Genomic DNA, 25,441 nt, shown 5'->3' on the forward strand with positions numbered 1-25,441 from the left:
TCACATTCATGCAATATAAAGCTACGCATGTGATTCTCAATCCCCTTAAACCTCAGCATTAGCGCTTTCTCAGCTCTAACACATCCCCTTCATCTCACATGGGGCTGCTGGTTGAGCTAATGACCTGAATCAGTGCATGTATGCAGAGAAAACACTAAACTACACACAAAAGAAACACCTGCACCTAAAAGCAGCCTGTCTGAATGAAACTCACCATAATGTATGCGTTCCTGTTCATGAACTTGATGAAACGCTCCAGGCACCAGAAGCAGCATTTCAAACAGCACAGCAGGAAGCGTGCAAACGCGTTATGAGCACCTGGGACGGCGCAGGAGAACAGCAGATCAGGAAAAGCACTCGTCATTATCCACAGCACAATCCCCCCAGACAGACCTCAAACATCTGGAGAATTACACTACAAAGACTCTTCTCTCCTCTCTCTGCTCACACACTCACAACAGAGTCTGCACCGAGACCGACGAACACGCAGTGCTGCTCCAGAGAACCGTGACTATAATAATCTGGGACGGCAAGTAATGAATATTTCCAATATTTTATCGAGTATTATCTCTGATATTTTTTAATGCTTTATAACAATAAGAAAATATGTTTCAATTAATGACTTAATAGTTTTTAAATTCTTACTATTTGCCTAGTTGTTAGAATTTTCAGTTAATTTCAGTTATTTTTTGTGTTTAAATAAAACCTTATTGAAATACGTACGTATCTGATCTAGGACCACATATGAAAGTAGCTCAAGCTGGATTTGAAAAGATCAGATTTGTGTCCACACAGCTCCGAAAACATCAGATCTGAGTCACATTAGGGCAAAAAATCAGATTTGTGCCACTTCAACCTGGTAATGTGAACGTAGCCTTTAACCCCAGTCTTCACGCAGTTGTGTCATCACATAACAACATGGAACAGTCCATTTTAACCATCAGATGATAGGGCTGCGTTGACATTACTAAAAATAATCGCTATTATCAGAAATGACAGCTATTTTTATAATGTATATATAGTTCAGATCAGGTATTTTAACATCAGCATACACACAATGTAAATAATCTGTATTTTCATGTTGGGCTCTAAGTAGCTGCCTTTCTTTCTCTGCCTAATAAAAAGTAGTAAAGGCAGTGAAGGGTTTTAAGATGCTCAAAATACCCGAGCGCATGCTAAAGCTCAGCCACGCTAGCTTTAATACCCAGAGCTCTGAATAATTTGCCTTTATTGTTAGTTATTTTTTTATATGCAACACTATAAGGCTTTATTTGAATACTTATCAGACTTCAAACAGAACAGTGTGTAACTGCAAATGATGATCATCAATTATTACCAATATTGAATGGTATGAAAAAATATAATGTGATAAAAGAAAAACAACTGCAGTGTCACTGACCTTTGAGTTTGTGGTCCAGGTATTCCAGAACAATCCGGAAGAACTGCACTATGGAGAGGATTAATGCACCAAAAGCCAAAGAACCCGTATGATACCTGCCACAAAAAACATAAGCAATACTAAATCAAACAATAATGATAATAATAATGATAATAATAATAATGATAATAATAATAATAATAATAATAATAATAATGATACTGTTGTACTTAATTGCCATTGCAAAAAGTGTATATATATTTACAATTATTATCTATGATTAATAATAAATAATGAGAAAACACATATATCTACATCTATCTATGTATCTATCTATCTATCTATCTATCCATATATATATATACATATATAAGCATACATATATATAAGCATATTGTTAATAGCCAAAATAAAGTTTTAAACTGAATGCAGTTCAGATCCGTGTCAATGCGCATCACAGTGGGACACAAATAGAAAATAAACCTGATGGCCCGGCCGAAGGAGGCAGCCAGAGGGCATGCTGGGATATCCGCAGGCTTCTTCAGGGCCCAGTAGTATGAGGCAAAGGCTCCGGCCAGCGTGCACTGACCCAGAGCGATGACGAAATTGACGAGCCAGAGGAAGACCAGCAGGTTACACAGCTGCAGGACGAAGATGTAGCGGTGGTACACGCTCTCACCGCCGTAGAACGCAAACGTACACTGAGAGCCTGGACACACCCGGCTGACGTTAGACTGACCGAACGTCTGGAACACAAAACACACAAACATATATATACATATACACACAGATATAAATATATATAAATATATATATGTATATACACACACACAAACATTAAACACTTCTTATAACCTTAGTGTGAGTGGGCGGGGCTAAACTGCTGTTACACTTATAAAAGGCGGATAAGTGTAATTGTGTTGGTCCTAAAAACAATGAATACAAAATTAACTGCTTTTGCAGCTTTTTTTTTGTTTTTATTTATAATCTATAATAAATAATAAATGATTTATAATAAAAGCCTAAAAGTGAAATTAGAGTATTACTGCAATACTTGCAGAGTTTAGCACACTGGACAAAAAAAAAAAAAATATATATATATATATATATATATATATATATATATATATATACATATATATATATACTATATATATATACTATGACCTTTGCGAAACTTATGGCACATTTAACATTTTACATTTTTTTCCAGTTTGTTAAACCCAGCAAATAAGTAAAAATGTGCAGTAAAATTTACAGAAAAACGTCATATTTAAGTTCCCTGTAAACGATGTGTTTAACTTATTTTAGCATATAAAATCAAAAAAAGCTCTACATGCGACTGTATAATGTAACTTCTACTGTGTTTGACCGGTAATGTCTGTAATGATGTATTCAGGGTTAAACAGTGTATTTTACCTCAGGGTTGCAGGTGATGTTGGTGTATTTACAGTTTGGTTGTGTTGACATCACTTTATAAACGGCATCACCGGACGACGCCAAGAAACTGCGGGCAGCTCAGGTTAAGGATTCAGTGAAACAACATTATACTGAAACTTTATAACACTATCAAAACCCACACAGTCAGAGAGGATACATGGCCGTCACAGCCCAGTACGCTATGCAGAGAGCCAGCAAGAGGAAAGTGATGATGGGATAAAACAGAGTCGACATGATGTAGCTGACAGCCCTGAGAAAGAGAGAGAGAAAGAGAGAACTTAGTAAAGTTACAGTTCATATGTATATGTACAAATATCCTATATGGTATTAATTATATAATAGTTTTATACTTCAAAACCTTTATAGTCAGTATATTGTACTATATTTGTACTGCATAATGTAGTATAACATAGTGACTATAGTGACTAGTGATTTTTGCTCTTCATTTCCATATATTTTTGAAATATTGAATGAAATGTCTAAAACTACATTGTGTCAAATTTAATTTTTTAATGTGTAAAAAACACCAAAAACTGTAAATATGGCAAGTGATTTCAAACTTTTAAGTGCTAGTGACATGAAAAATGGTATTGCTGTCATAACATCTACCAAATGTTCACTTTTCAGATAAGATTTTTAATTTATTTTTTATTTTTATTAAATTTAATGAGATTATATAGTACACTTATTTGGACCATTTCTATTGGTCCATTGATCATGAAATATTCACACAATATACAAAACAGTTGGTGTTTTCAATTAAAAAAAGTTATGAGGTCTTGAAAGAACAGCAGTGCTAACTATTAACAAAGTTTCCATGTCCTTCACTCTGTAAAGGCTGTGAAAAACGTACTTGCTGCCCTCTTTCAGCAGAGCTATGGCGATGCGGACTCTCCTCCTCAGGAAGATCAGCATCATAATGATCACAGCCTCTATCACCGCCAGAGAGATCACTGACAAAAGACACAATCAATCAATAATACATCAACACAATCAATAACACACCAACACAATCAATAACACACCAACACAATCAATAATACACCAACACAATCAATCAATAACACACCAACTCAATCAATAACACACCAACACAATCAGTAACACATCAACACAATCAATAACACACCAACACAATCAATAACACACCAACTCAATCAATAACACACCAACACAATCAATAACACACCAACACAATCAATAACACACCATTAATCAATAACACACCAACACAATCAATAACACACCAACTCAATCAATAACACACCAACACAATCAATAATACACCAACACAATCAATAACACACCAACTCAATCAATAACACACCAACACAATCAATAACACACCAACTCAATCAATAACACACCAACACAATCAATAACACACCAACACAATCAGTAACACATCAACACAATCAATAACACACCAACACAATCAATAACACATCAACACAATCAATAATACACCAACACAATCAATAACACACCATTAATCAATAACACACCAACACAATCAATAACACACCAACACAATCAGTAACACATCAACACAATCAATAACACACCATTAATCAATAACACACCAACACAATCAATAACACACCAACTCAATCAATAACACACCAACACAATCAATAACACACCAACACAATCAGTAACACATCAACACAATCAATAACACACCAACACAATCAATAACACATCAACACAATCAATAATACACCAACTCAATCAATAACACACCATTAATCAATAACACACCAACACAATCAATAACACACCAACACAATCAATAACACACCAACACAATCAATAACACACCAACTCAATCAATAACACACCAACACAATCAGTAACACATCAACACAATCAATAACACACCAACACAATCAATAACACATCAACACAATCAATAATACACCAACACAATCAATAACACACCATTAATCAATAACACACCAACACAATCAATAACACACCAACACAATCAGTAACACATCAACACAATCAATAACACACAACACAATCAATAATACACCAACACAATCAATAATACACCAACACAATCAATCAATAACACACTATTAATCAATAACACACCAACACAATCAATAATACACCAACATAATCAATCAGTGAGAAGAAAAGTTGTGAATCTATGTTGCAGTGATACAAATTTGTCACTAAAATTAGAAAATGTTACTAAAAACTAAAATCATCCAGGCTTATTTTAACTGAGGCATCATTGTTTGTATTACCAACCCCCCCCCCAACCCCCCCCCAACCCCCCCAAAAAACACATAAAAGTTTGGGTAGGGTTAAAGTGCTGTGGGTCTAGTGGGCGGGGCTAAACACCATCACAACCATACTGTCCAGGATTACAGACTCTTTAATCTCATCTTACTGAGAAAAACGCTGTCCTGGTTTCTCTTCTAATTAAAGCGTCTGACTTCCAGTCGTTACAGACAGGCGGTCAGCCTGTAGGGACCCTGAGTGAAAACGGTCATTAAGAGCCGCTCTGTGTGGCGCTCTAGTAAAATAAAGTCTTACTGAAGATCAGCCAGGTTTGGCTCAGCTGCAGATAAACCCTGAAATCCGTCTGGAAGCCAATATCAGAAATAGTGACATCGGCGTTGGGCTTCCCCCGCAGAGCTACATACTCCCAATAACAGTGCCAGATACCTGAGAGAGAGAGAGAGAGAGAGAGAGAGAGAGAGAGAGAGAGAGATAAAGAGAGAGTAAGACAGAAGAGACAGAGACAGAGAGAGAGAGAGAGAGAGAGAGAGAGAGAGAGAGAGAGAGAGAGAGAGTACGACAAAACAGAGAGAGTGCAAGAGAGAGAGAGAGATAAAGAGAGAGTAAGACAGAAGAGAGAGAGAGAGAGAAAAAAGAGAGAGAGAGAGAGAGAGAGAGAGAAAGAAAGGGGAGAGAGTAAGACAAAAAGAGAGAGAAAGTAAGACGAGAGAGAGAGAGGGTGAGAGAGAAAGACAAAAAAAACAGACAGCAAGAGAGAGAGAGAGAGAGAGAGAGAATGACAAAACAGAAAGCATGAGAGAGAAAGAAATAAAGAGAGAGTAAAACAGAAGAGATAGAGACAAAGAGAGAGAGAGAGAGAGAGAGAGAGAGAGAGAGAGAGAGTGCAGAGAGACAGAGAGTGTGTGTGAGAGAGAGAGAGAAATAGAGAGGGAAGAGAGAGACAGAGTGTAGAGAAAGAAATAGAGAGTGTTGGTAAGACAAGAGGGAAAGTGAAGGAAGAGAGTAAGAGAAAAGAGAGACCAAAAGACGAGACAGAGAGAGAGAGAGAGAGAGAGAGAGAGAGAGAGAGAGAGAGAGAGTGTAGAGAGAGAAAAAGTAAGTAAGGCAACAGAAAAAAAAGAGATAGGGGAAACAGAGGGAAGAGAGGGAGAAAGAGAGAGATAGAAAGGGAGGGGAAAGAGACAGAAGCAGGAAAGAGAGAAATAGCGAGAGTAAGAGAAAAGAGGCAGTGAGAGAGAGAGAGGAAAAAGAGAGAGAGACACCGATAAGGCAAAGGTTCATGTTCAGTTTCATTATAATCCCATTCATTTACAGCAAAAGCTTTAAAAGCGTTTACAGTAGATATTAATAAACAGCACAGCACAGAACACACACACACACACACACACACACACACACACACACACACACACAGATCTATTATGCATCAATGAATCTAACAGCTGAAGGAATATTACAGTATTTATCTGTGAACTAACAGCATCACTGGAACAGCACAGTGGAGAATTATTACACTGCGCTGAATCAGCTCTTACAGTACGGCTCGCTCTCTGTTTACAGCATATCACTGCCTACATGCGCAGCTGTGTGTGCGTGTGTGTGTGTGTGTATATACACCCACCGTATCCCACCGCAGCGATCACTCCGAAGATGACGCACCACAGCAGCACTCCTGCAGTGAACCTCAGCAAGAGGATGAAGAGCAGACTGATCACCATAGTAATGACCAGACCTCTGAGGAGAACACAACACACGGTTCATACCTCAATTCATCAGTCCATCTCTGCTTTCCATCACTGCTTTTATTTATTCTCTCATTTTAATACTCCTCCTGTAACATTACAGGTGAAGAAAAATCGCTGTTAGCTTTAACGTAAGTTAATGTGACACAACGTGATTCGAAGTCTGGATCTTTTCTTTCGGTCCATTCATCACGAAATTTTCACTCACTGTAAAGAGTTCAGATCATTCTACTGAACTGGTTCAAAGTCAGAGCTGAGCTCTATTGCACGGTGTTGCCATATGGCAACAATTACTTTATCACAATTTTAATAAAAAGCAGTAATATAAAATCTGTGTTTTCCTATTTAACGGTGGAAAAAGGGTCTTTTACTTTGAAAGGACAAATACTTCGTGACATCACATGACCAGGAATTCTCATTATGATGTTGTTATCACCATACATTCCAAACACCAGTTGAGATTGTATTAATTTCCAATATTTGTCAATATTGAGTCATACATTTCACGTTTTAAGCTTTACATACACAGTCGTATATTATATACATACAGTCATATGTATTTATTTGCATGAAGTATTCATATAAATATAGACTGAAGTATTCAGACCTTGCATATTTACAAGGATTATGCTCTGATCTATTTAAACCCAAGACATTAATAGACACGTAATAAGCGAAATACATCACACAGCTATGATTAGTTAGCAGCTTTCTAGAAGCCTGAATTTTGTAATATAATGTTATGCAGCAATAATTTTGCTCAAACCTCAGTTCATTTATAATTGTAAATATAAGAAATGTCTTACATTAAAATCCAGTACCAGGAGCTCGCGTAGTCCTCAAAGATCTTGGTGCCCACCTCCTTGGCGTCCAGCAGGCTGGCGATGCCACTGCAGGAGTGAAAACACAGTGATTAGACCTCAGTAAAGGTCACCTCAGCATGTTACACTGACTCTACACCACTAACACTACCAGCACACGAAGCTCTACGTACAGCTCAGTGGAGTGAGCGTGGAGTCTAGAACAGTTCCACTCTGACCAAACAAACACCAACAAATTCAAACAATGGGCTATAGTGAGGGTGTCTGCGTGAGATTGTTTGGAGCCTCTAGAATGTTCTCCCTCTTTCACACTGTTCTAGAGTGTCCTCCCTATTTATGCTGTTCTACAATGTTCTCCCTCATTCTCACTTTTCTACAGTGTTCTCCTCCATCAAAAATGCTCTCCCATTCACACTGTTCTACGATGTTCTCCCCATCCAGAATGTCCTCCCCTATTCCCACTGTTCTCACTGTTCACTCTCATCAAGAATGTTCTCCCTATTCACCCTGTTCTGGAATGTTCTCACAATCAGAAATGATCTCCCGGTTACACTGTTCTAGTATGTCATCCCCACCGAAAATGTTCTCCCTGTTCTAGAATGTTTCTTCCACTCACACTGTTGTAGAATGTTCCCCCAAGTTAGACTTTCTAGACTGTTCTCTCTCACCAAGAATGTCCTCCTCATTCACACAGCTGTAGAATGTTCTCCCCCATTCACAATGCTCTAGAATGTTTCCCTCATTCACACTGTTCTAATATGTTCTCCCCAATTCAAACTGTTCTAGAATACTCTGTTCTGGAATGTTCTCCCAATCTAGAATGTTCTCCCCCATTTGCACTGTCCTGGAATGTCTGCCCATTCACACTGTTCTAGAATGTTCTCCCACGTTTCATCTGCTCTAGAATGTTCTCACGCATTTACACTGTTCTAGAAGTCTTCCCTCACTCACAATGGTTCATTAACACTCCAGTTCTGTTTCTGGAACACTGAACTGCCAGCGTCTAACATAAGCATGTTGGTGTTTGACTGGTGTGGAAGGGCTTTAAAGCGATAGTCTTGGATGACTGTCTAGATTTGGGGTAAAAAGGGGAAAATTAGGCAAATGTGACATTTTGCCAAACTATTGCTTTAAACGTCACTCACGCAGTAGCATTAGCGCTAACCACCAAGCATACACGTCACTCCGCTGTTGCTCACTACAGGCCTAAAACAACCGGGAGGATGTTTAGCATGAGCGTTACTGGTTGAACAGAGGAAAGATCAGTGATTTAGAGATGTGTTGGTTTTTCCTAATGATAATTTGTACGTAACTGAGCTACAAACGAGGCTGTTTAATCTACGATTATGGACAGACTGATGATGGAAGACAACAAGTGTTTAGGACACACTACTCTTACGTCTATGAAAGAACCCTTCACAACAAGCTTCATTAATGAATGTGTTTACATGCACTTAATAATCTGACCATAATCAGATTTTGGCAGTTATCTGATTATCCAAGTTGCCGTGTAAACAGCACACTCGAATTGCTTAGAACGGCTTAAGGCCTAGAAATTAAGAAATCTGACATAGAGGCTGGATTAGAGCTCAGTAATGGGGTTTCTCAGTGCATGCGAACTCTTACTCTGATTTCTTTCGTTTCTCTCAGTCTGTGCATGTGTGAAAACAGAGCGCTGTCCTGGAAAAATCAAGCAGCGTTTAACACAGCAACTGCGAGACGCAACACATCACTTTTGGGGAAACGCTAAAACCGACTATATGCTTGACGAAGTGAAGGATTTAAATAATCATCTTTTAAATTATGTATATTCATATTACCAGCTAAAGTAATTTAGAATAAAAAAAAAGCCATGAAATGACAATTAACTTCACATTACGTTTACATCACGTCTTCTTCTGTGAGTTTATTGGCTGGTTATAAATCCGATTACTGCCTGACTCATGTAGACCTGGAGTTTTCCCATTATCTGCTTACTCAAGAGCAAATAAACCTGTTGATCAGATTACTGACAAAATCAGATTTTCTGCAGTTATCAGATTATTAAGCACATGGAAACACACACAATGTGGTTCTCTCTGTTAAACAAACTGACTAAAACCATTAAGTGACAAATTTTGGTTGCAATTGTTGCAAAAGCAGGTTTATTTAAGAAAGCAGGTTAATTATGAATATTAGAATTTCAATCTGGATATTAATTTTATTAGAATTTCATTCTGAATATTAGGTTTATTTCCTTACTTCATAGCTTATCATTTCATAGACTTTCACTCTCTCCTTGTTTCATAATTCCCTGTTTTAAGGACAATATTCCTGCAGTAATAAGCCTGCTAACCCTGTATCTCTCGTAAATTTGCACGACTGTAGTTTAACTGAAACAGTTTATAACTGTCTGCATTGATTATTAAAACATAGTTTAGTGGAAAAAAATTCAAGCGTTGATTTAGCTACAAGGCTAATGTAGCTAACATAGAAGCTTACACCCCACCCCAGCCTCAACATCGTCTCACACTTGGCTCAAATTTGGACAAAATTCAGGTTTCAAGATGCTGCTAATACTGTTTTTTAGCTATGCTAACATTTTATAGATGCACTGAGTGTCAGAAACCATGTAAGCGAGTCAGCGTGGTTTGCACAGAGCTAACTGGTGGGCTTATAAGCTTAGCTTACTTGATAGCTACATTAGCCTCATAGCCACATAATGCTAAGCAGCCGAGTCTACTACAGATTTTAACAGCTCGACATGATTTGAGGCAAGTGTGTGATGATATAGGCCAGCAGTTAGCACCATGCTATTCCGTGAGATATAAGCTTCCATTACTTGTTAGCTGCGTTAGCCTTGTGGTTCCAGAGCTAAAACTAAAGAAGCAAACTTCAGACACCAAACATTAGTCTCATAGCTCCAGTGCTAAACAAGCAAGTCCACTGGGACCAGCGGTGGTTCCAAAACGCACTTCGTCATATCTTCATAACTTTCATATTTCATAAGCTACATTCTAAAGGTGGGGGTCGTATGAGGCTGTAACTGTCTTCTTTCCAGTCAAATAGATGGGTGATGTAATTTTAAACCCTTATAATAAAAGAAGCTGAACTCAGCATTTTTTTTCTACTGAAAGTCGACCCATTTTTCCACAGCTTAGCTTTATAGCTTTATAGCTTTCTGGGCTATAAACTATAAACAGACGGCGTCTCTTCAGTGATCTGCTCTGTAAACATTATTTTTATAAAATAATACAAAGAGCGTCTAAGATTTTTGGCTTTCAGCAGTAAATTGTAAGCATATATCAATATGTTTATGATCAAAACACATGTTCTGTTAATTTGAGGGGAGCTTTTACAAAAAAATTGCATTTATTTCATGCAGTTACTGAATAATTTGCCTTATGATTTGGTCACGTAAAATCAGAGGGAAAAACCAAAATATACCCTGGTGAATAAGAGGTTAGCAGCTCGGCTCGACAGTTTGAGGGAGGTATTTGCTGATTTAGCATAATAAGCTTCCATTAATCCCCATTACTTGTTAGCTACATTAGCCTTTAAGCTCCAGTGCAAACACAAAGAAGCAAACTTCAGACGCCAAACATGTCTTGGCTGATTGATGATTGGATGATTGTCGGGCCCAAAAGCCTCTCTTCTGTGCTCAAGGCCCGTGGACAGAGATGGATCCTCCTAGCGTGTTCTAATGCTGTTACCTTAAGAGCTAACCGCAATATAACTTCTCTAACAAAATAAGAAAAATGTCAAAAAGTGTAAAAAGCATAAGAAAATAAAAGACTTCAGCCGCTGAGTTCTTGTGGAAGAAGAAAAAGGCCCTCTGCTTTATTGAGCTTGGATGGCAAGATGGTTCCCGGACAACCACAATGCAAAGAACATGTCAAAAACACCCACTTTTATATCCTTTTCTATGGAATTCTATACCATCTTAGTTCCCATCATTTCCAAACCTTACATGTACGTGGGAACTGTCACATCTGCACTTGGGAACCCTTATTTCCAATCATACATGATATGATATATATATTTTTTTAATATATCTTAGCTGTGCCAGAACGTTCCAGTTCCCAAGGACATTAGCTTTGACTGGTTGCATTGTAAGTTCGCCTGTTCCAGGGCTGGTTCTTATCTCAAGGACAGTTCTTCTTGCTCACACAGCAGATCCTCACAAGCTTCAGGAGACCCCTTTTACAAACAGGGTTTGAAGCTAAGGCCTATTTTACAATGTGAAGATTACTATTGGTTAATAAACACTACTTTATCAAAAGATAAAGATTGTTTATTCAAAACATCCGTCAACTACATTCAGAATAAAGGGGGAAACTGTGTCCTTTTGATTTTGCACCAAAATACTCCTTCAATTCTCCTGGTACAGTGGTGCATTTATTTGTAAGAGTTTTTGTCTTTCTGTATCTTTTAGGTGTGTAATATAGAAAATAATGTGCTGTAACATGTGAGGGAGGTTAGTCCTGCAAAGCAGAGGAGCTCAGGAGCTAAAGGCTAGAAAATAAACGGAGACCTTTTAGTTCCCTGCTGCATGGCTGTGACCCCGCTACAGGAGAGAAGCATTCAGCCCGTTAAAGCTCAGCTCACACAGTGAAGAGAACAATTCACACCAACCAGCGTTAACCAAAAACACCAAAACAGGTGCAGGAACACCATAAATGTCAAACGCACAAAAGCAAATCTATTCAGCCTAATGAGAAACTGTAGAACAGACTCAGTTTATATCACAATACCTACATTTAGAGTCAGTTATTCATTCAGCCTAATGAGAAACTGTAGAACAGACTCAGTTTATATCACAATACCTACATTTAGAGTCGGTTATTCATTCAGCCTAATGAGAAACTGTAGAACAGACTCAGTTTATATCACAATACCTACATTTAGAGTCAGTTATTCATTCAGCCTAATGAGAAACTGTAGAACAGACTCAGTTTATATCACAATACCTACATTTAGAGTCGGTTATTCATTCAGCCTAATGAGAAACTGTAGAACAGACTCAGTTTATATCACAATACCTACATTTAGAGTCGGTTATTCATTCAGCCTAATGAGAAACTGTAGAACAGACTCGGTTTATATCACAATACCTACATTTAGTCAGTTATTCATTCAGCCTAATGAGAAACTGTAGAACAGACTCAGTTTATATCACAATACCTACATTTAGAGCTGGTTATTCATTCAGCCTAATGAGAAACTGTAGAACAGACTCAGTTTATATCACAATACCTACATTTAGAGTCGGTTATTCATTCAACCTAAGTTTCTCATTAAGATGAATACCAGTTCTGTAAAGCTTGTCCAACCTAGCAACAGTAGCTATGAAAGAATGCGTGTGGGCGGAGCCTGGATGGATCAGTTTGGATTCTGCTTGTTCTATCCAACACTGATAGTGAACAGTGAGCGGCAGAAGAGCCATCCTGCTATCAGATACAGCAGTTTGTCAGACTTGTGTTTTGTGCAAAGAGAGCAGCTCAATCAGCAGTAAACTCATGCAGGCATGCACAGCTTGAGCGTATGATCAAGCTGTATAAGGCCAGACTTTGTTTGGCCAGCTTGGCCTTCGAGAGGCTGGTTGTCATACCCAAATAAAGCTGACTGCTCTCCCCTGGAGGGAAAGACGACACGCTTAAGAATACAGACTGAACAAAACAAAGCCTAGACTTAATAACACAAATTTATTTATTAAAGATAAAGCATCCAACTCTACATCCTGCAGGGGGTGCTATAACTCTGATATATTTAGGTGATAAGGCGACTGAATGAGTCTGTGGGGAGTTTACACTTACTTGGCAGCGTCTCTGAGATCAACGACACTCCGGGTTTTACCTAGACCGTCCTTAAAGTCTGTTTTGTTGGCGACGGTTAGCGTCCCATTTCTGGTGATGAAATCTGGAAAGCACCTCTGAAGGACTGATGGGAAAAAAAATCTCTTTAATTTGCTGCACAGACTTTGCTTGTGAGTTTTGAGTGACAGTTCAACAAAAATCACATTTATATATTAACATAAATACACCGATCAGGCATAACATTCTGACCACCTCCTTGTTTCTACACTCATTGTCCATTTTATCAGCTCCACTTACTACATAGGTGCACTTTGTAGTTCTACAGTTACAGACTGTAGTCCATCTGTTTCTCTGCATACTTTGTTAGCCCCCTTTTACCCTGTTCTTCAGTGGTCTGGACCCCCATGGACCCTCACAGAGCAGGTACTATTTGGGTGGTGGATCATTCTCAGCACTGCAGTAACACTGACGTGGTGGTGGTGTGTTAGTGTGTGTTGTGCTGGTACGAGTGGATCAGACACAGCAGTGCTATATAGCAAGTGGAGCTGATAAAATGGACAATGAGCATAGAAACGTGTTTTGGTACAAGTTATGAGCAAAGATAAACTGTTTAAAATATGCGGAACAAATATGTTGTTATTGTTTTTATTTTATTTTATTTAACATCTTTTAAAATGTACATATTTGTAGGTCTGGCGCAATTAAAAGTCAGATTTTTCATATGTGAGTTTACAATAAATTACTGGCTAATGACTTTTACAGCTGGTATGTAAATATACAGGAAACTATATTTTAATTACAGCTAATTAATCACACTAATCACACTAATCCTGTGGTCACAGTATACAGCTGTTATTTTACGGTTATGTACTTTTAACATGGTTCAGTAAATTACTTTGACACTGACAGCCAGTAATTCACTGTCATTTTACAGTGAATTATTTTTAACATTGTACATTAGCTTCGTAGGTTCAGCACTAAAACCAAACAAGAAAACCTTCAGACCTGAAAAATGTCCCGGCTGATTGACTCTATTTTGTGGTAAAGAGGGCAAAACTGAGTAAATTTGACTTTTTGTTGAGCTTTTGCTTTAAGACTGTTCACCAACTCACTCACAGGGTCTGCTGGGAACCAGCATGGAGGGACAGTCTTCATCCCTGAGCACCTGAGCGACGGACTGAGAGAGAAAGACACAAAAACAGATTTACTTAGGGTGCATTTATACTTGTTGCTCGGTTCTCTTGGTCCAGACCAAAGCAGAAAATGAATTCACTGTTGCACTTTAGTTCTGGTTTGCATAGCATTCCTGCTGACATATTTAATATCAGACTAAAAGATGTAAAGAAAAGTCATATGAGTAAAAGGTCACACCTGATTGGACAGAATATATGGCAAGATATAACTGTGATAATGTTCACTGAACTTCCCGAATCACACTGTTCCCTGATCTGTCTGGGCTTGCTGGCTTTAATTAGGTCCTGTTTTGTCTGTGTTGTGCTTTTAGAGCAAAAAGCCACGAGGCTCCCTGCGTCCCTGAGTTGCTGTGGCTTTGCAGAGCAGGGTGACACACCTGTGCCTCGAGTAGCTCGCTGCTTTTACAGAACATAGAAACCTCAGCATATTAAGACATGATAAAATTTATGTGTGCAGTCTAATGCATCCACGTTTATTCAAAAAATCCTGTCCCATGTTTTCATGTCACTACCGAAACAAAGAGTTTTAGTCAGTAGGTGGGGCTTTGTTTTAGCCACGCCCCTGCATTTTAGAGTGAGGCTGCATCCCTGTCCCTCATGGCCACATGGTGAGCGGTTAGATCCCATTGTTTTGACATAAATGTGTCCCAAAGTCCGAAAATCAGTGTCTGTGTTTACATGCAACGATTGAATGCATCCGATTATAGATTAAGATTGAGGTTTTTATATGCTCACTCTACTCCGATCCAAATTACACACGTGCAGAGAACCGCTTAGTGTAGACGTTACCATGACAACCAGCATCACGTGAGTCCAGTCAGAGTGAGACGAGCAGCAGTGAGCAGTGCTTGTGTTTTTTAAAATGATGTCAGACTCAGGAAAACGTCCTTCACATGTCCTTATTAAAGAAGGCCGAGAGGAAGACGTCGTGTTCTGAGACACATAAGCTGGACGTCCGTCCCACCGCCGTCTTTTAAAGATCAGAGCATAAACTTCGTCTCCTCTGCAGACCAGTTTCTGCTCCGCCATGTTGAACGGTATAAACTCTCACTATGACGTGACGAACATGATCAGAACGGACTTAAACTTTCCGATAGGGAATGTAATCAGATACAGGCGTTTACACGGATATTATTCTTCTATTTAACGGATTATTTACAGGATTACCCACCTCGATCAATCGGATAGAAACTATATTCCGAATGGCCTCAAACGGACTAGACTATTCCGACTGAGGTGTTTACATGGATGTATTCTATTCTGATTGCGCTATCAGTCTGATTAGTAACAGATTATCAGGCTGCATGTAAACGTGGCTATTGTGGAACATTAAGAATGTGTACAGCTGTTCAAAGCTGTTTGCTGGTCATGTACTGGCTGCGTTTTTGAGCTCAAAATGAACTAAAAGTAAAGTTTAGGTAGAGTTATGATTGTTTTGGTAGTGACACAATACCATGTTCAATTATCTGTTTGAATGAAATCAACATAATTAAGCTGCAGAGTCACTCAAAGCGAAAGGATTTTAGTCTGAAGTCCAACATGAGCAAAGTTTTCAACTCTGACTTTGAACCAGTTCAGAAGAATGATCTAAATGGAAGGGATAAAAAAGCGGAAAACAGATTTTTAAGAGGCCCTGAGATAACTGCACGTGCGTGTCTGTGATGGTGTTTGTGTGTGTGTGTGTGTGTCAGTCTAGCACTGCTCCGCTCCAGAAACACCAGAAACAGCGTGGGAAGAGCCGTGAAGAAGCAGTGACTCGGACGAAAAACATCGTCATGGTTTGCGTTAGTAACGAACCGCATCACCACAGCGCTAACGCTGACACACACAGTCAGTCACAGCCGTCCGTGCACATTCTCACTACAGCGCGCTGACATCATCGTCACACGCACGCTTTTCCACAGTTAGCACAGCTACGTTTGCTGCTGTCTCTGGAACGCTGTGTCCGGACTTACTTCATGATGTTCCTCACAGCTCCTTCAGCTCCTTCTCTCATCACCTCTGACTCTGCACAGTTTACACTTTTATTACTCTCTACAGTTTAGGGAACCACTTTTGTTTCCCTAAAGAACCTTTCAGTTAGTAGTTTCTTGTTGAACCATATTTGTAAATGATAAGTGTGAAGAACCTTTTTTAAAGAACAGCACGGCTATAAATCCACCAAAAAGAGCATAGCACGGCTACAAAATCGACCAATGCGAAAACAGCACAGGTTAAAGTCTACCAATAAGAGGACAGCACAGCTAAATATCCACCAGTAGGACGATGGCAAAGCTAAAATCCCACCAACAGTAAAGGGGCACAGCTACAAATCTACCAAAAGGAGAGCATCACAGATAAACACACCAATAAAAGAATGGCAGCATTGGCAAAAGTCTACCAATAGGCAAAAGGCACAGCTGAACATTTACCAACAGGAGAACAGCACAGCCAAAAATCCACCAATAAGACAACAGCACAGCTAAAAATCCACCAATATGACAATGGCACAGCTAAAATTCACCCAATAGGAGAAGAGCACAGCAAAAATACACCACTAGGACAACAGCACAGTTATAAAATCCACCAATAAGAGAACAGCAAAGTTTAAAATCTACCAATAAGAGGACAGCACAGCTAAAAATCCACCAATAAGAGAAGAGTTAAGTTTAAAATCTACCAATAAGAAGACAGCACAGTTAAAAATCCACCAATAAGAGAACAGCAAAGTTTAAAATCTACCAATAAGAAGACAGCACAGTTAAAAATCCACCAATAAGAGAACAGCAAAGTTTAAAATCTACCAATAAGAAGACAGCACAGTTAAAAATCCACCAATAAGAGAAGAGTAAAGTTTAAAATCTACCAATGGGAGAACAGCACAGTTAAAAATCCACCAATAAGAGAACAGCACAACTAAAAATCCACGAATAGGAGAACATTTTCAGAGGAGGATGGGTTCTCTTTTGAGTCTCAGTTCCTCTCAAGGTTTCTTCCTCTTGCTTAGGGCGTTTTTCCTCGCCGCTGTCGCCACTGGTGACCCTAATGGCGGCTTTGGGCCCGGATATTTTCTGTAAAGCTGCTTTGTGACGACGTCTGGTGTAAAAAGCGATATATAAATAAACTTTGACTCGACTTTCTCAGTGTGTACCTTTTTTGGATTGTCGAAGCCGGGTTTGCAGAACTGTCTGTAGTACTCCCAGTAGCTCCGGTTCCTGCTGTAGTTATACTGCATGTCTAAATATGTGGCAAATCTGTCTGGGCACTTGGATACACACAGCTGGACAGAGAGGGACAGAGAGAGAGACGATGTGTCAGTTAGTGAATATCTATATATCAATTTTCATTTTCATTCCATCCATATGTGAGACAGGAGTCCTTCAGGTGAAATAAACATGTTGTGATCAGAGCTGAGCACGCGCACCTACAAGAGAGGAGCTTATGTGCAATCACGTACTTCCACTTTCATTGGCTGTGCTGCGGATTGAGAGGGTTGCCAGGTTTGCCTGCCAAATTGAGCTAGTTTGAAAATGCTGTCGTGGTAGAAATTGATAAAGATTCAGCTTCTGGTGGGTGACTTTTAAGCAAACGGTGGCCTGTGGATTTTTACTTCACCTGGCAACCCTGCCTGCTGTAGAGAAAGCTATAAATACAGCAAGATCAGTGAAACCCTTTAAAAAGAAAAACAGCATTAACCAGCGAGAGATAAAGATACTGAAAACTGGAGTTTATGATCTTCAGTTACATACAGTGCCTGAACGTGCCAGAATGTGACTGCTGCACCGTTTAAGGTGGAACAGAAAATTCAAATGAGAAGCTAACGTCAGCCTCGCCAGAAAAGGTTCACGTGAATCACTGTTAACTGAGCACTAACAAGCTAGTAGAGTCCTATAGGGATGCTAGCAGAAGTTAGCATTGTCATTGAGGAGTTATTTTTCTCATGTTCTGAAGGAGATTTAGGGCCCAAATTAAAGGCCTAGCTGTAACAGCCACGGTCACCAGTGTCAATATATGATATGTACAGAAAAAGACTTTCAGTAATAAACAGGTGAAGCTAACATGATATATAACACCATATATGTGACACCATATATATACAAGCGCTGTCCAAAGAAAAACAAGCATCTCCAAAATAGTAACTTTACAGGAGAGGGCAAAAACGCCCTTAACTTTCGATGTAAGTTGATGTAAAGAGATTTTATTCTAACTGATTTTGGGGCTTTTCTATTGGTCCAATCATCATAAAATTCTCACACAATGTAAACAAGACCTGCCTTGTTCAAATGACGTAGAAAAATGAAAACAGACAAAAATGGAGACGTTTTTCTTTGGACAGTGACGATGTATATCACTGCTGTCGGAACAAAACCTTTGATGTTTTTCAGTTTTTGACATAATTTGAAAATGCCCGTTTCTCTTTACACTGTATGTAAATTACATGATAAATGGACCAAACGAAGTGGCTCAAAATTACTTGGAAAAGTCTGGTTCCATTGACTTACATTATAAGTACAGAAGGTTTTTTCCTTCTCCTGTAAAGTTACCATTTTGGAGACACAAGGTTTTGTCCCAAGAGCAGCAACATACATATATGTCGCTGCTATATATATTATACACATATATATATATATATATATATATATGTATAATATATATAGCTGTGTGGGTTTCCTCCGGGTACTCCGGTTTCCTCCCACAGTCCAAAAACATGCAGTTAAGCTAATTGGATGTGTTGAATTGCCCCTAGGAGTGAATGTGTATGTCTGTCTGTCTGCCCTGCGATGGACTGGCGACCTGTCCAGGGTGTATTCCGCCCAATAACAGCTGGGATAGGCTCCAGCGACCCAGAAGGATAAGCGGTTTAGATGATGTATGTATGTATATAGATATATATATATAGGCTCATAACTCTGAATGTGAGTCACGTATGATAAGATGGAATGGAAAGGCTGACTCTACAGATTCAGGAGATGTTTGAACTGGTGCTGGATTATGACAAAGATACAGACACAAATATAAAAACATTAAATTTGACTTTGTGGGTGAGTTTTTGGACCCTGGAGGGTTAAAACTGTACCTGAGTTGTAGGGCACTGCAGGTTGATGAGAACTGCTGGGTTGGCACAGTGTAAAATGTTGAAGTAGAACAATATGGCTTTGTTTCTGTGTGAAGAGATGAAAAAGAATTTTTGATCACACACAGACTGTTTCACATCTATTATTCACACACACACACACACACACACACACACACACACACACACACACACACACATCAATATCTGACAGTAAAAACTGCATTTCATTATCATACACCAGTGACATCTAACAAGTTCCGCAACACAAGAAGTGAGAAACAGATCACAAACTTACTCAACATACTTGTGTGTCATGCACTCATACAGCACTGTGCAAAAGTCAGAGACCCTTCCTTTATTGAGTTTCAGGTCTAAACAGCCATTAAGTACCTCTTACTCTTTAGCAGCATCAGGAAAAAACAGAAAACAACACAGAACCTCAACAATTAAATCAATCTCAGCTGTGTGAGTCAGTGAGTCACTTTTTCCCTTTATTCCAGCTTCCATTCTTTTCAGGAGACTCACTTTCAGTTCCTCAAAGAATCTGCAGACCACCCCACTGGACTCTGGGGTGGTCAGTCCATTGTTCAGCTTCTTTGTTTGATGTGTCCGTCTCCTTTTCTCAGTGAGGTTCTTCTTGATCAGCTACACATCCTTTCAGACCCACAGCGCTGAGTCGTCTTCTCACAGTGGAAGGATGGACAGAAACACCTGTGGATGTTTTCAGATCTGAAGCAGCTTGATTTTCTCCTCTCTCTCAGAGATGAAAGCTTTAAGTGCTGTTTATCTGCTGGGGGCAGTTTTGGGGTCGACCAGGTCTTCCAGGTGGTTATTAGGAGTCTCATGTTTTCTAGATCTTTTACTCAGTTTGTTGAGCTCCAGTTTTGGAAACTCATGGTTTTTCACTTTTACTCTCTCCTTCTTCATGTAAGTGGATTATCTGATATCTAATCTCCTCATCTGAAAAATGATTAACTTGTACTCAACAGCTGCTTTGACTAAGTTTAATAAATGGGGGGGGTCGTCTCTGACTTCTGCATCTTACGCATCTACACACCTCTTACACACATAAAACACTGAATGGCCTGGTCACACTCCCACACACACACACATAGGCTCATGTATGATGTTTTACAGTGTCTACTCACGCGTTGGGCGTCCCCTGCTGGCCGCAAAACTGGCCGTAGCTGTCTGTGGGATAAACCACTTTCCGCGGATCACCGTGCATCCATGCTGAACATGCACGAGAGAATAAAACGATAGAATAATCATTAATCAGTTCATTCATTAAGTTATTTACAAATCCCTCATTTTTGTATGAAAATCAAACTACCTTAAAGAAATGATACGATACAAAATCACATTTACACAATTTCCTCACGCTTACTCCAGATGTGCGTGATCAGCTGAGACATGTTTGGTGTCCAAACTTTGCTTCTGAAGTTGTAAGCTGGAGCTGAGAGGCTAACATCACTAACAAACAATTGAAGTCAACAGTCATCCAAATTTTTCTGTGTAAATTTATTTCCAAAATCTTTCTCAACACAATGAAACCGCATCATTACAACTTGTGGTAAATACTGAATAATTCTTAGTAGATATCGAAAATTGATAGTAAATACTGAATAATTCATAGTAGATACTGAATAATTAATAGTAAATGATGAATAATTCATATTAGATATAGAATAATTTGTAGTGAATACCTAATATTTCATAGTAGATACTGAATAATTAATAGTAAATACTTTAAAATGCATATTAGATACTGAAAAAATGTATAGTAAATACTGAATAATTCATAGCAGAAACTGAATAATTCGTAGTAGATAGTAGATACCGAATAATTAATAGTAAATGCTGAATAATTCATATTAGATATGGAATAATTTGTAGTGAATACTGAATAATTCATAGTAGATACTGATTAATTTAATTGTAAATACTGAATAATTCATAGCAGATACTGAATAATTCATAGTAGGCAGTGAATAATTTATAGTAGATACTGAATTATTCATATTAGATACTGAATAATCAGTCTTAATATGAATAACTGAAGCGATAAAGGCTGTGATGCGAAAAATAAACGTTCCTTTCGTGATAAAGTGCAGCAACAGCTCAGTTTACGTCTCTTTATGGATGACCACAATACAGGAGCAGTGATCTCACCCCCCCTCCGGAGTCACGTGAGCTCATCGAGCACTTCAAAGACTCATCAGTGCAGCTCAGCCTGATTCAGTCTGATCTACACTCGAACAGGAGGATGAATGGCTTCTTCAGATAAAGGAGAGAGAGAGCGAGACTTCCACACACCCACTCTCGAACGACCGGCAGATCTGCTCCATCAGCTCAGTTAACTCACACACTCCTCCTCACACAGACAGCTGTGCTGAGAGGGACGAGACCACGAACCAAAACATCTGTATCCTCTTCACTCACTGATGATGGACACTCACACATGCAGCAGCAAACCACGAGTCTCTGAATCCACCACCTGCTCCTCCAGCGTTTCTTCTGCATTCAAGGGTCCTAACAGGGGTTGCAGGTAACAGCCTCTACCCTTCTGGGAGGGCTTTACAGATGTTGGAACGTTGCTGTGTAAATCTGATTGCATTCAGCCACAAGAGGATGAATCTTGTGGTGCCAGATGTGATCTCTATTAATGCCTAACATAGAAGACTTACGAAAATCTAGCTAGTGGGACGCTACAGATGCAAAAAAGATGGTTCTGCAAGGATTAAGGCAAAGGTTCTATTCAGAAACATGAGTTGTGCGTAGAACCATTTCATGCTTAAGTGGTTCCGTGCATGGTGAAATGGTTCTTCAGACTGATGGATTCTACATAGCCCCAAAAAGGGCTACAAGCATGACATGCTAACAATAGAAGAACCCTTTTTAGTGCTATAGAACCATTTTCAAAAAAGGTTCTAAACAGAACCATATACAACGCATTCTCCCTCAATCTGAAGAACTAAGCCGCTGTACATAGTCAGATAAAGTATTCACTGCTAAGAAAGGAGACACAGTTAATGCCAAATGCGTTATTAAAGGCAAACCTGCCTTCTTTGGCGTCTTACTCGTTGTTCCAGGTCATCCCACAGATTTTCAAGAGGATTCAAGAGGAAATCTGGGGATTTTGCAGGTCAGTCCAGATGTGTTAATGCTCCTTATGTCAATCAGTCACATTTGCAGCCCTGTGAATGTGAGAATTGTCATCTTGGAATTCAGGGATAGGAACGTTATGTTCCGGTAAGATGATGAGCAAAAGGCAAAACCTGGGTGTCCAGCAGCTCAGTGCCGGCACTGTGGGTCAAATTTACTGTCACCTCAACCAAACAACCCATCGCAGCATAATTAAAACACCCCCAGAACATCACAGAGCCTCCAGCTTGAACCACACCCTGCACGCAGTCCTCACGGAAGGCTTCCTGAGGTTTATGATGAACACAACGCTGAGCGTCATTCGCATACAGGCAGAAATCATCTGGCCAGATAACACGTTTCCAATCACGAACAGTCCAGTGTTTGTGTCTCTTCATCCACTGTAACCGAGCAACTCTGTGAGCAGAAACGAGCAAAGGCCTCTTAGGCACCACTCTGCTCCGTAGGTTTATGGTATGCTGTTCCCTGCGGAGAGTTCTTTCAGAAAACTGCTTGTGCAGTTTGATTTCAAAAAGCAATTCTTGCCTGGAAGCGGTTTTTATTCACAAGCCGTGAAACATGCCAGCGGTCTCAGTCCGTCAGTTTCGTCTTTCAGCCACAATTCCTTCTGTAGACTGGGAATTTCCTGCAGACTGGGATTTTTGCCACTGCTGGTCGACCCGTATGACCATACGCCTCGTACTTCCCTCACACTGTGGCCTTTGCAGCCCAAATGCAATCACTCTTTTTGCCAATCATTAACGTCGCCTTTGCGACCCATTTTCCACACATTGAACGAGACATTCACTGCACTGTACCACCTTTTCTCAATCTATGAATCCCGTCACACACCCCGCAGGTATTTATAGCCTGATCATCCTTGTGCGCCATCTGCAGGAGTCTGTAGTTACTACCACCTTAAACATGCAAGGTGACTAATTTTTGGTCTGGGGAGCTTATTAGTCATGCTTTTCTATGGAGATTATACAAGCTAAGACGTTCACTCGCTCTAGGTTGGACGTCACTTTGTCAATGGAATCATGAACGGAAAATTTATGATTCTTTATTGTCTACATTGTTTCAGCTCTATTGTGTACATTTGATTTTCTGGTACAATGTGGGAAAATCACTGTAACAGACATTCGACAGTGGATTACCGGTTTAATATAACATCCCATAATCAATGCAGATGATGGATAAGCTGACGCATTTCTGCAGCAGTAGTAGCTCCCGCCGTTCTTATCTCCCTCTCAGTCTGTCCCGCTCCGGCAGGCCGGTTTGGTGAATGGAACAGATCGGGTTATGTAAGTGATGTGATGATGAAACTGGCAGTAATGAGTGCGTTACTCACCCACTGCTCCGAGAGTGATGTAGCCGAGGATGACGATGACGAAGATCACACAGCAAAGCACGTCTGTGCAGCCCCTGGAGCAAAATCACGGACACGAGGGAGTGAGAGAGAGAGAGAGAGAGAGGGAGGGAAAAAGAGAGAGGTAGAGAGAGAGAGAGAGAGAGAGAGAGAGAGGAGAGAGAGGAGAGAGAGAGGGGGGAGAGAGGGAGAGAGGAGAGAGAGAGAGAGAGAGAGAGAGAGAGAGAGAGAGAGAGAGAGAGAGAGAGAGAGAATGACACAGCAGAATTAGCAATATTCATTAATGACAAAGAGATGAAGTGAGAGCCACATGCTCGTTACTGATCTGATCTAACTGATATGAATCAACATATTTCACTGTTTTTAATCACTCTATATTCAGCAAATATGACAGTATCTGGGTCTTCAAGCAAACGTCACCAAACTGACCAGAAAAGAATGAACAGGTTTTGACGGATCTGATCAAATGATTAAATCTGTACTGTAACTGTGTTTGAGGCAGTAATGCAGAAAATGGACTTTTTTAGTTTATTTATTCCAGTGTAAAAAATAAAAAACTCATTATTATCAAAGTAATAAAGACATTAACGTTCAAACATTCAGACAACACAGAGAGAGAGAGAGAGAGAGAGAGAGAGAGAGAGAGAGAGAGAGAGAGAGAGAGAGAGAGAGAGAGAAAGAACATTGAAACTGGCACAAAGAGGGAGAAAAAAGAGAGAGAATCGTGACAAAGGAGAGAGAAGAGAGAGGAAGTGAGAGAGAAAGAGAAGGGAGAGAGAAGAGAAGAAGAAAGAAAAGAGAAAAGGACGAAAGAAAGTAAATAAGCAGGTGGTCCTGATAAAGCATCTCTTTACTGACTTCTGATACTACAGTAGGAACTCTCTCTCTCTCTCTCTCTCTCTCTCTCTCTCTCTCTCTCTCTCTCTCTGTACAGTTCAGGGTAGATGACAGTAGAGAAGCTCTGGTGGACCTATAATGGGAAAGAGCTTCAAACCCCTGCTGATCCTGCAGTCCTCCTCAGGGAACTTTCAGCAACTCCACTGCTTTTAATCTCTCTTCTCTCTTTCTCTGTCTCTCTCTCTCTCTCTCTTTCAACACACACAGCACACACACACACACACACATATACGTATACATACACACATACTCTCAATCATTCTGCACGCAGGTTTTGAGATCTCTTCTCATGTCAGATCAAGATCTTTTCCATCTGAGCCATCACTCAAACTCTCTCTCTTTCTCTCTTC

At 39.6% G+C, this 25,441-nt stretch overlaps 1 protein-coding gene across 4 annotated transcripts in view; it reads right to left on the minus strand.

Annotated features, from left to right (window-relative positions):
• The window catches only part of LOC118813965 (choline transporter-like protein 5-B), a 77,719-nt gene that overhangs the window by 13,120 nt on the left and 39,158 nt on the right, over window positions 1-25,441 (minus strand). For 2 of the 4 annotated variants that reach the window (XM_036579606.1, XM_036579607.1), the window contains exons 3-18: window positions 24,177-24,250; window positions 20,830-20,914; window positions 19,682-19,766; window positions 17,756-17,884; window positions 14,549-14,609; window positions 13,433-13,556; window positions 13,228-13,251; window positions 7,623-7,706; window positions 6,696-6,808; window positions 5,369-5,500; window positions 3,672-3,771; window positions 2,976-3,068; window positions 2,798-2,885; window positions 1,862-2,124; window positions 1,400-1,494; window positions 215-318 (exon numbers count right to left, since the gene is read on the minus strand). In XM_036579606.1, coding sequence (XP_036435499.1) covers window positions 215-318; window positions 1,400-1,494; window positions 1,862-2,124; window positions 2,798-2,885; window positions 2,976-3,068; window positions 3,672-3,771; window positions 5,369-5,500; window positions 6,696-6,808; window positions 7,623-7,706; window positions 13,228-13,251; window positions 13,433-13,556; window positions 14,549-14,609; window positions 17,756-17,884; window positions 19,682-19,766; window positions 20,830-20,914; window positions 24,177-24,250 — 1,654 coding nt within the window. The remainder of the gene's footprint in view (window positions 1-214; window positions 319-1,399; window positions 1,495-1,861; window positions 2,125-2,797; window positions 2,886-2,975; window positions 3,069-3,671; window positions 3,772-5,368; window positions 5,501-6,695; window positions 6,809-7,622; window positions 7,707-13,227; window positions 13,252-13,432; window positions 13,557-14,548; window positions 14,610-17,755; window positions 17,885-19,681; window positions 19,767-20,829; window positions 20,915-24,176; window positions 24,251-25,441) is intronic. The other 2 variants (XM_036579608.1, XM_036579609.1) reach the window with 1 other exon arrangement.

The sequence above is a fragment of the Colossoma macropomum genome, unplaced genomic scaffold, assembly GCF_904425465.1.
Source record: "Colossoma macropomum unplaced genomic scaffold, Colossoma_macropomum, whole genome shotgun sequence".
NCBI lineage: Eukaryota > Metazoa > Chordata > Actinopteri > Characiformes > Serrasalmidae > Colossoma > Colossoma macropomum.